Here is a 15,051-nt window from a genome sequence, read left to right as displayed (position 1 = left end):
TGTTCCACCCACCATTCTCCTTTCCATAGACCGCTGCGTCGTCCTTAATTTGAGTAGAACCCTTTTCGTAAGCCTCCAGGTTTCTGCCCCGTAGGTGAGTACTGGTAAGGCACAGATATTATACACTGTTTTGTTGGGGGATAATGGCAACCTGCTGTTCATGATCTTAGAATGCCGGCCAAACGCACCCCAGCCCATTCTTATTCTTCTGATTATTTCCGTCTCATGATCCGGATCCGCCGTCACTACCTCCCCTAAGTAGATGTATTCCCTTACCACTTCCAGTGCCTCGCTACCTATTGTAAGTTGCTGTTCTCTGCCGAGACTGTTAAACATTACTTTACTTTTCTGCAGCTTAATTTTTAGACTCACTCTTTTAGACCCACGGACAGTAAGCCGACCGGTCTATAATTTTTCAAGTCTTTGGCGTCCCCTTTCTTATGGATTAGGATTATGTTAGCGTTCTTCCAAGATTGTAGTACGCTCGAGGTCATGAGGCATTGCGTATGCAGTGTGGCCAGTTTTTCTAGAACAATCTGCCCACCATCCTTCAACAAATCTGCTATTACCTGATCCTCCCCAGATGCCTCCCCTCCTTGCATAGCTCCCAAGGCGTTGTTTACTTCTTCCGGCGTTACGTGTGGGATTTCAAATTCCTCTAGACTATTCTCTCTTCCATTATCGACGTGGGTGCCACTGGTACTGTACATATCTCTAGAACTCCTCAGCCACGTGAACTATCTGATCCATATTAGTAAGGATTTTGCCGGCTTTGTCTCTCAAGATCTCATTCTTGCCTATTCCCCTATTCCTAGTTACTTCTTCACTGCTTTTAAGCTTCCTCCGTTCCTGAAAGCATGTTCAGTTTTATCCATTTTATACTTCCTTATGTCAGCTCTCTTACGCTTGTTGATTACCTTCGAAATTTCTGCCAGCTCTATTCTAGCTGTAGGGTTGGAGCTTTCATACATTGGCGTTTCTTCATCAGATCTTTCGTCTCCTGCGATAGCTTACTGGTATCCTGTCTAACGGAGTTACCACTGACTTCTAATGCACACTCCTCATTGATGTCCATAAGATTCTCGTTCATTGCTTCAACACTAAGGTCCTCTTCCTGAGTTAAAGCCGCATACCTGTTCTGTAGCTTGATGCGAAATTCCTCTATTTTCCCTCTTACTGCTAACTCATTGATCAGCTTCTTATGTACCAGTTTCTTCCGTTTCATCCTCAAGTCTAGGCTAATTCGAGTTTTTGCCATCCTATGGTCACTGCAGCACGTCCACATCATGTATGGTGGCAGGGTTAGCGCAGAGTATAAAGTCCATTTCATTTCTAGTCTCGCCATTCGGGCCACCCCACGTCCGCTTTCGGCTATCCCGCTTGCGGAAGGAGGTATTCATTACACGCATATTATTCTGTTCTAAAAACTCTACTAATAACTCTCCCCTGCTATTCCTAGAGCCTATGCCATATTTCCCCGCCGAGTTGTCTCCAGTTTGCTTCTTGCCTACCCTGGAATTGAATTCGCCCATGAGTATAGTGTGTTTTGTTTTGGCGTTACCCATCGCCGATTCTACGTCTTCATAGAAGCTTTCGACTTCCTGGTCATCACGACTAGATCTAGGGGCGTAGACCTGTACGACCTTCACTTTGTATCTCTTATTAAGTCTTACAACAAGACCTGCCACCCTCTTGGTAATACTATGTAATTCCAGTATGTTACCAGCTATATGCTTATTAATCAGCAATCCGACTCCTAGTTCTCGTCTCTCCTCTAAGCCCGGTAGCACAGGACGTGCCTGCTTTTCAGCGCTGTATATGCTTCTTTTGTCCTCCTGACCTCACTGAGCCCTATTATATCCCATTTACTACCTTCTAATTCCTCCAATAGCACTGCTACATTCGCCTCACTAGATAACGCTCTAGCGTTGCACGTTGCCAGGTTCAGATTCCAATAGCGGCCTGTCCGCTAACAGCTTGTCCCTTGATATTTTGGTCTGCGGGACGCGAATACAGCACAATGTTTCTGCAGAGCGTGAACACAATCACTGTGTCTTCTTTCTGTCATATTTGTGGTAGCTAGAATTTTATATAAACATAGTGCCACCTGATTCTGAGTTGATGAGGTGTTTTATTTATTTTACATTTCTATTGCGTTCAATATTTCAATGCACAGGTAGCGTTGGTTATAATCGTATTTCCACGGCGAACTTACCGTTTTTCTGCGAACGAAGCAGATTACCTGGCTCAGACCCAGACTATTTCAACCGTTCCAAATGTCACAGGCCGCATCGCTGCATTTCCTTCTTGTCTCTTAAGGTGTCAGCTGAAATCATGTGAAAAGGGCAGGCTTTCTGTTTGCTACGGACAAGTCCGCATGTTCATAATACGTGAACAAGCTAATTATTTCAGATTGATCGCGTGAGTCATTTGACGTAGAACAATATTCAAAATTTCCCCGCTCTGGTATGCTAAATAGAGATAAGGCGTCACTTGTCAATTAAGGACCTTAAATGCTCTGGCGACCCGTCAGCGCACCAATGTCATTTTCAATTCACCACTTATTATATACAATTATCTTGGAGCCTATTCTGTAAAAGCAACGGAAGCATGACTTACGCACTTTTCCAGCTTGGTGGAGTTGGGCTCTGCACTTAAGGTTATGTTCGAATTTCAATATAATGTCAGCACAAATTAGCCCATGGTTAGACTCCACGTTTTGTACGCTAGCTGGTTTTCATTTTTGTACTGAAGGCAGCTTGCATCGAACAGAGCACTGTACCTGTAGAAAGCGTACGGCGTCGTGCGCCGCCATTATTATTTTTTCCCCAAGCTCAGTCGCATTCGCTGTATAGAGGTCTTCTCTGTATTAGCATTACATATGCTACGATAAATTTAGTATTTTGGCCAAGTATGACCTGGACAAGTATTTCTGGCGTCGCCAGAGTCCCGATTTTATGCATAATTATTGTACTTCGTTTATCAAGAGCAAGTAAGTACTCTGAAAATAATATATTCTCTTGCTATTTCACTTTATCTATATTTGGTCTCAAGCATACCACAGATTAGTTTTATTGAAAGCATCTTGAAATGAGGAGGGTCATCGTTGGTCTATTGTTTACCTAGAAGGAGACAAAAGAAAGGACCTTCGGTGCTTTACCATGTATGTGCCTTAGCTGCTTCAGCAGTGTCCCGTTTAGTCGACACTACATCGCCCCTCACCGTGGGAAGGGTCTGCGCCGCGACGTACGATTTCCGGTAGCTATGCATTCTAAATAGGGCTCATCCCGGTGCCCTATCCTCAGGGGAGTCAAAACAATCTAGACATCTATCCAATTATAGGCACTGCTGCTTCTCCCACATTCGGTGTAACGCCGTCAGTTTGCGTGCTGCTACCGAAGTTCTGAGCCGAAGACCCCTTTCCGTAATTCCTCTAAGTTAAAATCAAGTTCCGCCTGCAACACGTCACCTCACGGTTTCGCCGGCGTTAGCGGATGCGCGAGCCTTTTCCTCCACAAGGTTTTACATGGGTGCGCTACGGTCTCCTGGTGCCCGTGCACCCGATACGATCTCCAAGAACGCTGATCGTCAGGTCTCCTCACGCGACGACTTTTGCCTCTGCTTGCGAAAGCGGAACTCGGTGATAGTTGCCCGACGCAGTTCTATGAAATATTGGTACATCTTACTTGTGACAAGGCGCCCACTTTAGCGCATCCATTATTCGTGAGCTATTAATACAATGTCCTTCTCCATTTTGTAAGAGTCTAACAATCACGCACCTGCACTCACTCTGACAACTTGATTACTTCGCTGATCACATTATAGGAGTTGCGTAACTGTGTTGCCGCTTCACAAGCAACACGAGACAACATCCCGCAGAACTTTAGTGCTTGGTGCAGAAGTCTACTGCCCGGATGAAAGTTCTCAAAAAGGTGCTCTAGCGAAGTTCCTTCACCTAGCTGCCGTCATAAATGATCCACGTCTTCTGGTGCTAGCCGCCAATCATCATCACAGGTGTCGCGCTGAAGCTTATGGTTCTGGTTTATTGTGGTAATATTCCTGGAAAACAGCACGCAGTTTTCGGAGACTAAATATGTTTGTATGTTTGTACTTTGTCAGCAAGCGGGTACTTGGCACGGCCGCACATGGTTTCGCACGGCGTATTATGAAAGTGTTCTGCAGACGGCTTATACTTTTGTGTGCACTGTGTTCTCGCCAGTCTTGTGTTACTTCTCTCGCTGCTGCCGCTGCTGCGCTTGCTCACACCAGCGTATTGAAGGCGAGTGTCCACGCTCATGGAGTGTGATGTGTTCATGTTTGCTTGTGCGCGTTGACAATATCCTTGGTAATTTAGTTAGTAAGCTAATGTTTCCAAGTTTATACGGTCGAGAAAATTGCTACCTTTACTTCGTATAGCTGTCTATTAATTTGCTATCGCAATCGATGCTTCGCTTCTCGGGCAAAATTCGGACTTGTTTTATTATTGTGCGAGAGCATTTCGAGAGTAATTCAAGAAATGCAGACTGAACTTTCTTAGCTAAGCTCCTCATCACGACCTAAGGTCAGGTAATTACATCTTCACAAATTCAAAAGCTTCATTGGCCTATCTGGGCCATCTTGACTTCAGATATGTACGCATTTGCTAGGTTGAGTCTCTCGGCCCTTCTAAACGCCATATAATTAATATTTATGCAAACATAAATGTTTAGAATCGATATCTATGCAAGCGCTATCGAAATCGATGATAGGTTGACAGGCTAGTGTAGGGCACTTACAAGCAGATAGAGAAGGGATTGCTTGACAGAGAAGAGGAAAGCATGCCGACCGCACCGCAACCGTATGGTGTGTAGAGGACAGCTGAACATTACTCAGCAGTAAGCGGAAGGAGGAGAAGACTCGGGAATGGGAAGGTGGCAAAATGTGCAAGGGTGAGAATGCTCTCAGTTGATAGCTCTGGTGGCCTAAGCTGCTCTATGAACGCTAAAAGCATTCAGTAGAAAAGCGAAAAAAAAACGAATATTGTTCTGTCCGCTACCTTGCCTCAACGGCAGAATTTCGCTATTGCACATCTTCAGCTTCAGTGAGCCTCCACCTCCCACTATTGTGGAACATTTTGCCATTCATGAGGCGTACTCTAATAAAAAAGCCCAAATTACCATTTTCTCATTGCACCTGTCGCAGTAAAAAATATCTGCCTGATGAGAAATACAGAGAAGGAAGGTGTTTGTCGCCACCAACATTTTCAAAATTTTCCTCTAGAATAGCTTAAATTCGTGTAGGATGCTCAGAGAGCCTGGCAGTTGAAGACGAACGCAAGATTTGCAACAAATTGAGAGCGAAGGCAATAAACGACCTTTCGTTAATCCCTTCCTTGCTAGAACGAGATAGAAAAGCAGTTACTGGCATAATATTTATAAACATACAAGGCTCTATATGGGTGCGATTTTTCTGCCCCAATGATGCAACTAAGATGGGACGAGTACGCAATGATGCCAATACACGCAAGCGCAGAGTACCTCTTCGAAAATTCTGCACAGATTTACACACTTTTCGCCTCGTCTGCACTTCAGCACCAAGTTGTGACATCAAATTATGTTCTGTATAGAAACCAAGACGTCCATTAACATACTGTGTTAGTCATTCGAGAAGCTTTGTCAAGCAGGTTTTATGAAGCATTTTGAATGAGGGTGTCACTACAGCGTCCTCTTCAGCCATTTTTCAGCGGCAAAAGGTAGGATCCTGTGTTATCCTGCCGTGCTCATATCAAACGTTCGTTGTGATAGAGTTGTCGCAATGCCGTCACAGCCGTTACCTTGTCATCATTATGACTTCATCTGCTGGCATTCATCATGCCGCTTTCGTCATGTCGTCATCGTTATCCCATTATCTTCCCACTAATGCCATGACTCTGTTGTATTTATACCATCGCTAATATTGCGGAATCGTCATCTCCATATCGTCACGCCAATTCCATTCTACCGCCTTCGTCGCTGCCCACGGAATTTTGGTTTTCGTCAAAGCGACGTTATTCTCTCATGCTCATGACCGACCTTGAGATGTGGGTTCCTTAGCAAAATGGCCCTATACTGGAAATGTTTTGTACCCCATTTAGCCCAAGCAAGAACGTATCAGAATTACCACTGCATAGTCTAAATAGGCTTGTGTTAATATGGCATGTCGTGCAATGCTTGAATGCTAATCGCATTGCCTTCGAGACACATGGTCAGATAGGTCCTTTATGACCTTTATAATTTGTTGTGGCTGTCTGTCGCTTGCTCCCCGCTGCATCGAGTAGGCTAAATGATTCCTAAATAGAACACGATTTCTTTGACATTAATGCGGCGCGGCGACTCGCGACTGTGAGCAGGCAAAGGACAGCAGCAAGCATTATTGCCGCTAATATTTGTTCCTATGAAATACGATTAGCATGCATGGGGATAAAGGGATATATAACTATTACGTCTGACAGAAGACTTCGAAAGACTTCGGAAATATGTAGCTACAAATATGACACTAATTGTATTCTTAGTGCCATCTTTAGGCTATCGGAAAGACTAATCCAGTTGTTACTTTTCATACATCAATATCTGCTATACATTCTCTGCCGCTTAAAAGAATTAAAAATAATGACCTTTCATGTTTCAGGCACAACGTTTGGAACGATCGAAACGGGGCTCGTCGTGAGCTCTGAATATGCTTCTATATTTAAAGGAACGGAGGACCACGAATACAAAAGCCTGCTGGAATATTTGCGCGTTTTCTTCAGCGCCGTAAGAATAACCCTTACTTTCCCACAACTGTTCACCGACATACGACGCACTAAATCAATGGACGCGGTTTTGTGCTGCTTAAAGTGTGATCGCGGGAGCAATCCTAATTGCGGCAACTGAAACATCGGTGTTATTTATTTACGCGTTCAGCAGGCTAACGCAAGAATTCGAATAATCGCTGCCAAATTGCGGTATGTTCCCTAACGTAACTGGTGGGCAAAAAATGTAAAATTTATCGACAGCATAAGTTCTTGCGGGCAGAACTTTTACAATGATATTGTCAAGTGGTGGTGACGTTGAAGAACACAGTAGCAACACTGTGAACGACAAAACTAAATTTTATTGGGCGAACCTGTGCCCACAAAACAGGCTACACTTATAGCACAACGATAGCGGCGAACACAGTCGGCGATCGTCGAAAATCTGATCAGCGGGTCAAGCGCGGCGGCTTTTATAGATCAGTCATCGAATGTTCCAGATTAACCGCTGGGACCCGCGTGTCTTCCACAAAGTTCTACACTATTCACGTTACGCGATGAAATCAGATAACACCAGGTTCGGCGACAAAAGACAGCCGGGTAGAAGCATCGGTAACTTTCCAGAAACTTCAGATACATGCAGGCGCGTCCCGCGCTGTGCGATTACATTTGTTAGGCGGCGAAACGTGGTCGCCCGATAAAGATAAGTAGACGTGTCAATACCCCCCTCTTAAAAAGCATCGACCCGATGCTGCATACAAACGAAAGTAGTAAAGAAAAACACCCGTAGCAAAGAAAACAACAAAATAAGGAAGTTCGTCAGCGTCCATAAAAGGGTTTGAGACGCACCACGTGGTTCACTTCAGATCGTGCGCGGCGCCGCTGTGAATGCGAAATTCAGTCTGGCACGACCTCATAGTCCAGTGCGCCAATACGTCGAATGACCTTGTAGGGTCCGAAATAGCGGCGCAATAGTTTCTCACTCAGTCCTCGTCGGCGTATCGGTGTCCAAACCCAAACACGGTCGCCGGGCTGGTACTCGACGAAGCGTCGTCGGAGGTTGTAGTGTCGGCTGTCGGTCCTCTGTTGGTTCTTGATGCGTAGGCGGGCGAGCTGTCGGGCTTCTTCGGCGCGCTGGAGATAGCTAGCGACGTCAACATTCTCTTCGTCAGTGACGTGGGGCAGCATGGCGTCGAGCGTCGTCGTCGGGTTCGTGCCGTAAACCAGCTTAAACGGCGTGATCTGTGTTGTTTCTTGCACCGCCGTGTTGTAAGCGAAGGTTACATACGGCAGGACCGCGTCCCACGTCTTGTGCTCGACGTCGACGTACATTGCTAGCATGTTGGCGAGGGTCTTGTTCAGGCGCTCTGTGAGACCATTCGTCCGCGGATGGTAGGCCCTCGTTCTCCTGTGGCTTGTCTGGCTGTACTGCAGAATGGCTTGGGTGAGCTCTGCTGTAAAAGCCGTTCCTTTGTCGGTGATGAGGACTTCTGGGGCACCATGTCGCAGCAGGATGTTCTCGACGAAAAATTTCGCCACTTCGGCTGCGCTGCCTTTTGGTAGAGCTTTGGTTTCAGCAAAGCGGGTGAGATAGTCCGGCGCCACGACGATCCACTTATTCCCGGATGTTGACATCGGAAACGGCCCCAACAAATCCATCCCAATCTGCTGGAATGGTCGACGAGGGGGTTCGATCAGCTGTATTAATCCTGCTGGCCTTGTCGGTGGTGTCTTGCGTCGTTGACAGTCTCGGCATGTCTTGACGTAACGGGCGACGTCGGCGGTCGGACGCGGCCAGTAATACCTTTCCTGTATCCTTGACAGCGTCCGGGAGAATCCGAGGTGCCCAGCGGTTGGATCGTCGTGTAGGGCGTGCAGTATTTCTGGACGCAGCGCTGACGGCACAACAAGAAGGTAGCTGGCGCGGACTGGTGAGTTCTTCTTCACGAGCAGGTTGTTTTGTAGCGTGAACGAAGACAACCCGCGCTTAAATGCCCTAGGGACAACGTCGGTGTTCCCTTCCAAATACTCGACGAGGCCTTTTAGCTCCGGGTCTGCTCGTTGCTGTTTAGTGAAGTCTTCCGCGCTTATTATCCCAAGGAAGGCGTCGTCGTCCTCGTCGGCCTGCGGCGGGGGATCGATTGGGGCGCGTGATAAGCAGTCGGCGTCGGAGTGTTTTCTTCCGGACTTGTATAATACCGTGACGTCATATTCTTGTAGTCTCAGGCTCCAACGCGCCAGCCGTCCTGAAGGGTCCTCTAAGTTAGCTAGCCAACACAACGCGTGGTGGTCGCTGATGACTTTGAATGGCCTGCCATAGAGGTAAGGGCGGAATTTAGCTGTAGGCCAAATGATGGCGAGGCATTCCTTTTCAGTCGTAGAATAATTGCTTTCCGCTTTTGACAGCGACCGGCTAGCATACGATATCACCCGTTCAAGTCCTTCTTTCCTCTGGACTAGGACGGCACCGAGGCCTAGGCTGCTGGCGTCAGTATGGATTTCGGTATCGGCGTCCTCGTCGAAGTGTGCAAGTACCGGCGGCGACTGCATGCGTCGTTTGAGTTCTTGAAATGCCTTGGCCTGCGGCGTTTCCCACTTGAACTCGACATCACATTTGGTTAGATGTGTTAGCGGCTCCGCGATGCGTGAAACGTCCTTGACAAAGCGCCTATAGTAGGCACACATGCCAAGGAATCTGCGCACTGCCTTCTTGTCGGTTGGCTGCGGGAACTTTGCGATGGCAGCTGTCTTCTGTGGGTCGGGGCGTACTCCTGATTTGCTGATGACGTGACCTAGGAACAAAAGCTCATCGTAAGTGAAGCGGCACTTTTCCGGCTTCAGAGTGAGCCCTGATGACTTGATGGCTTCTAATACTATCTCAAGCCGCCTAAGGTGATCGTCGAAATTTCCGGCGAAGACAACGACGTCATCCAAGTAAACAAGACACGTCTGCCACTTCAATCCTGCTAAAACCGTGTCCATCACGCGCTGGAACGTTGCAGGCGCCGAGCACAGTCCAAACGGCATAACCTTGAACTCATAGAGGCCGTCTGGCGTGATGAAGGCGGTCTTTTCGCGATCCCTTTCGTCGACTTCTATTTGCCAATAGCCAGACTTGAGGTCCATCGATGAGAAGTATTTAGCATTGCAGAGCCGATCCAATGCGTCTTCTATACGTGGGAGGGGGTATACGTCTTTCTTCGTGATTTTGTTCAGTCGACGATAATCGACGCAGAAACGTAAGGTTCCGTCCTTTTTCTTCACTAAAACAACTGGAGACGCCCACGGGCTTTTCGACGGCTGGATGATGTCGTCGCGCAGCATTTCGTCGACTTGTTGTCTTATAGCTTCGCGTTCTCGCGTCGAAACCCGGTAAGGGCTCTGGCGGAGTGGTCGAGCGCACTCTTCGGTTATTATGCGATGCTTTGCGGCTGGTGTTTGTCGAATGCTCGATGACGTCGAAAAGCAGTCTTTGTATCGTCGAAGCAGACTTCTGAGCTGTTGCTGCTTAATCACGGGGAGACTTGGATTTATGTCGAAGTCTGGCTTGGGAACTACGGTCGTCGAGGTAGATACGACAGAATCCGAGTGGACAAACGCATCGCTGGTTTCCTGTATTTCCTCGATGTATGCGATCGTCGTGCCCTTGTTTATGTGCTTGAACTCCTGGCTGAAGTTTGTCAGCAGCACTTTCGTGTTTCCTCCGTGCAGTCGAGCGATTCCTCTTGCGACGCAAATTTCACGGTCGAGCAGTAGACGTTGGTCGCCTTCGATGACGCCTTCTACGTCAGCGGGTGTTTCGGTGCCGACCAAAATAACGATGCTGGAGCGAGGCGGGATGCTCACTTAATCTTCGAGCACACTCAAGGCGTGGTGACTACGAGGGCTCTCCGGCGGTTTCGCTTGATCTACCTACAGCGTTATTGACTGCGACTTCAGGTCGATGATTGCGCCGTGTTGGTTCAGGAAGTCCATGCCGAGAATGACGTCTCGTGAACACTGTTGCAGGATAACGAAGGTGGCAGGGTAAGTCCGGTCATGAATGGTAATTCTTGCCGTGCAGATGCCAGTCGGCGTAATGAGGTGTCCTCCAGCGGTCCGAATTTGGGGGCCCTGCCATGCAGTCTTAACCTTCTTCAACTGGGCGGCGATGTGTCCACTCATTACGGAGCAATCGGCCCCTTTGTCGACTAAGGCAGTGACTGCGTAACCGTCGAGAAGCACGTCAAGGTCGGAGGTTCTTTGTCTGGCGTTGCAGTTAGGTCTTGGCATCGGATCACGGCTGCGTCGTGTTGAACTGAAGTTGGAACGTCGCGTCATCAAGTCGTCGTTCGTCGGTGTAGTCTTGCCTTCCTGACTTCGTCGGGACGGCAGCGTGTCGTTGTTATGTCGTCGAGATCGTTTGTTCATCGTCTTCTTCGGCGGCGGAGGATCTTCGTCAATTCGACGAACAGCAACCGCACCTCCATCGGTTGCTGCTTTTAGTTTTCCGGATATGGGCTCGCAGAGCGGCCCCGGGTTGGGCCGGTGTATGGTCGGCGCTGCGGCGACAGGTAGCGGCCTGGTGACGGCGAACGGGACGGTCGTCGAGGGCTCCACTGAGTAGCGGCGAGGTAGTCGGCGATGTCACGAGGGCGTTCACCTTCCCTCGGGCGCTGTGCGTTGACGGCGAAGCCTCGCAATCCCAGGTCGCGGTATGGGCATCGGCAGTACACATGGCCGGCTTCGCCGCAGTGGTAGCAGAGCGGCCAGTGGTCGGGGCCGCGCCAAATGTCTGTCTTCCTCGCGTAGGTGCGGTGGGCGACGGGTGGGCGTGCTGGTGGCGGCGGCGGCGGACGACGGAATTGCGACGTTACAGGGCCCTGGCGCGGTCGCGAAGGGGTGCCTTGACGGCGTGCGACGGCGGCGTAGGTCATCGCTTCCGGCTGGGTCTGTGTCGATTCTGGTTGCACCTCAGGAACTCCAAGCGATCGGTGCACCTCTTCGTTCACGATGTCGGCGATCGAGGCCACTTGAGGCTGCGGCGAAGGCAAGACCTTGCGCAGTTCTTCGCGCAGAATGGCCCTGATGGTCTCGCGCAGATCGTCCGTGGCCAGTGATTGAATTCCTGCGTAGTGGGTAGAGCTTGTACGGCGGTTGAATTGCCGGTTCCGCATTTCGAGTGTCTTCTCGATGCTAGTGGCCTCGCGAAGGAACTCCTCTACTGTCTTCGGTGGGCTTCCTATCATTGCGCCGAAAAGTTCTTCCTTCACACCACGCATGAGAAGGCGGAATTTCTTCTCCTCGGGCATATCCGGGTCGGCGTGGCAGAAGAGACGGTTCATTTCTTCCGTGAAGATGGCAACGTTCTCGTTAGGTAGCTGCACTCGGGCGTCCAGCATGGCTTCGGCCCTTTCCTTGCGCACGACGCTCGTAAAGGTGCGCAGGAAGCCGCTACGGAAGAGGTCCCATGTCGTCAAGGTCGACTCCCAGTTCTCAAACCACGTTCTGACGGCATCTTCTAAGGCAAAGTATACATGCCGCAGCTTGTCGTCGGAGTCCCAGTTGTTAAATGTCGCGATTCGCTCGTAGGTCTCCAGCCAGGATTCTGGGTCTTCAGTCGCTGCTCCATGGAAGGTCGGTGGGTCCCGAGGTTGTTGTAGGATAACGGGGGACGCTGGGGCAGCCATTGCGGTGGTTTTGACCACGATCTTTGTCGACTCAGGTAGAAGTCCGTGCTCTGAGGGCAGTCCTTGCAGTCTGTGGCTAGCACGCTGGTCTTGGGCGATGTTGGTTTTTTCCTCGGGCTTCGGGCTTGGATCGCGGCTTTGCGGGGGCGTTCGGTACATGAACGCACTAACACCTCCACCAGATGTCACGTGGCGGTGACGTTGAAGAACACAGTAGCAACACTGTGAACGAGAAAACTAAATTTTATTGGGCGAACCTGTGCCCACAAAACAGGCTACACTTATAGCACAAGGATAGCGGCGAACACAGTCGGCGATCGTCGAAAATCTGATCAGCGGGTCAAGCGCGTCGGCTTTTATAGATCAGTCATCGAATGTTCCAGATTAACCGCTGGGACCCGTGTGTCTTCCACAAAGTTCCCCACAATTCACGTCACGCGATGGAATCAGATAACACCAGGTTCGGCGACAACAGACAGTCGGGTAGAAGCCTCGATGACTTTCCAGAAGCTTCAGATACATGCAGGCGCGTCCCGCGCTGTGCGATTACATTTGTTAGGCGGCGAAACGTGGTCGTCCGATAAAGATAAGTAGACGTGTCAATATTTTATCACAGCAAGATTTTATTTCTTTATTTGCATTTTTCCGCCGTTCTTAGTAGAGCCAGGCAACGCGTAATGGTCAGCAGTAACTATAGTGGGCGTATTCTGAATAATGCGTAATTGAAATTCCTATTAATTCGAATAACATTCTTGGGCTACGTCCGCTGTTTTTGAGCCTATCTCTCCGTCATTCTGTCCGTCCATCTGGCTGTCTAGCCTCTCATGCCAACCCAGTTTATAACGCGACAGCGTTAAGGAGCTTGTGTCGCAGAAAAGCCGGTGTCGTTGGTGTCAGCGTCAGCGGCGTTGGCCGTGAGCGATAAATCCCTCAGGGCACTTCATAAATGAAAAACATCTTGCAAGATGGGCTGGTGGGAATCGAACCAGGGTCTCCGGAGTGTGAGACGGAGACGCTACCACTCAGCCACGAGTTCGTTCCTCTTAAACGGGACAAAATCGCCTCTAGTAAATGCGGTGTTGCCTAAGAAACGTGCCGTAGAAAGTTATACTGCGGTGTATATAGGTAATAATGACCATGTCACTTACACACGTCGCAGTTTCACGAGTAGCGAAGTACGTTTCCGCTAAGTTTCTTCTGTGCTCTGCGCACACGCAGAGCCATCTTGCGGCAAACACAGAAGATCGCTTCCTCGCAATGTACGGCGCTGCCCCGACACGTGGCGCGCCACTCGCCCCATGACCGCGTCCGCCTTCATGGCGCGTCGGGGCCCGGCTATCTCTGTCCATCGCGACGTTTGGCTGGCGTAGCGCGTTTGAGTAGGCGGTGCGAACGGGGTGCGATAACGCTATCGCGTTCCACTCTTGAAGGCGAAGCTTAAGCGTCCTCCGATTTTTCAAGTTGTTCATCTGCTAGACCCACGCGGCATGTGAGACTTGTGTGCATTCACCTTCGATATCACTGTTAGAGTGTCACATTTCATTTCTCGACTGTACATGTCTTTAGTGTAATTTTACACTTACCTTTTGTTTCCTCCTTTCTTCATGTTTGTTATCAGATATCTATTCCTTGTGTGAAGAGAAATTTAGTTCATGGGGATCGCTAGTTTTGTGTGGTTCTTCTTCGTTGCGTGCGTTTGCGCTTACTAGCAACCATGAGTCCAAATTAACTAATAGCTTGGGCCGCTACACTTGTGTTCGGTGTCGTGATCGTTGCATCGTCATGCCAGGTTTGTCATCCTACTGTCTTCATAGCGTCGTAGTGACGTTGTTGTTTAATGCTTGTTATCACTTCAGTAATACTATCCCATTGCCGTCATTCCGCCGTCTTCCTACAACATTAGTGGTTGTGTCCACGTTAATATTTCATCTATATTCACTGCCCTCCCATTGTCCTCACTGAAATGTGATTATCCAGCCCTTGACATGCTGTCATCGTCATACAGTTACTTCAGGCATCTATTGTCAGACCGTCATCTTCACGCCCTCGTTGTCGAGCAATCACCGTCACTTCAGCTTGGTTATCCGACTCTCGTCATTTCACTACCGTCATAGATGTTTCATGATACAGTCATCGTCACGCCCTTGCCATCTTAGGCTCGTCCTCATCCAATTATCCTTATCCCGTTGTCAGGCCACTGTGTCATGCCCGCGTGGCATGCCATCATTACGCCGTCATCATATAATCGTTGTGACACCGTCATCGGGATGTCATCGCGGTTCTTTCATCGTCGTCATTATAAGTTGAACGTTCACTCTCATCATGGCTTCATCGTCATTCATTGTCGTCATACAGTCGTCATCGCTTAATTAACGTCATTCCATTACCGTGAACGACATCGTCGTCAGAACGCCTTCTGGATATATCAAAATTGTTCCCTCTTCGTTATTCTATTGTAATCGGTTATCATTCTGGCGTAATTATGCCGTCATTGTCGTGCCTTCGTCATCATTGCGTCTTCGTCATATAGTCGTCGTCATAAATTTGTTGTCGTACCATCGTGGGGCGCCGTGCCGATCGTGCCATCGCAATAATTGTAACTTCGACACCCGGGTCTCGTGATGCTGTCGGGGT

At 49.0% G+C, this 15,051-nt stretch overlaps 1 protein-coding gene across 2 annotated transcripts in view; it reads left to right on the top strand.

Annotated features, from left to right (window-relative positions):
• The first annotated feature begins 2,775 nt into the window (after positions 1 to 2,775).
• LOC129380647 (venom metalloproteinase antarease-like TpachMP_B) overlaps positions 2,776 to 15,051 on the top strand; it is a 53,198-nt gene continuing 40,922 nt past the window's right edge. For both annotated transcript variants that reach the window (XM_072285121.1, XM_072285120.1), the window contains exons 1-2: positions 2,776 to 2,992; positions 6,646 to 6,770. In XM_072285121.1, the coding sequence (XP_072141222.1) occupies positions 2,914 to 2,992; positions 6,646 to 6,770 (204 nt within the window). In that variant the 5' untranslated portion in view covers positions 2,776 to 2,913. The remainder of the gene's footprint in view (positions 2,993 to 6,645; positions 6,771 to 15,051) is intronic.

Source organism: Dermacentor andersoni, chromosome 10, assembly GCF_023375885.2.
Source record: "Dermacentor andersoni chromosome 10, qqDerAnde1_hic_scaffold, whole genome shotgun sequence".
Classification (NCBI taxonomy): domain Eukaryota; kingdom Metazoa; phylum Arthropoda; class Arachnida; order Ixodida; family Ixodidae; genus Dermacentor; species Dermacentor andersoni.
This window is presented reverse-complemented; position numbering and strand designations above follow the sequence as displayed.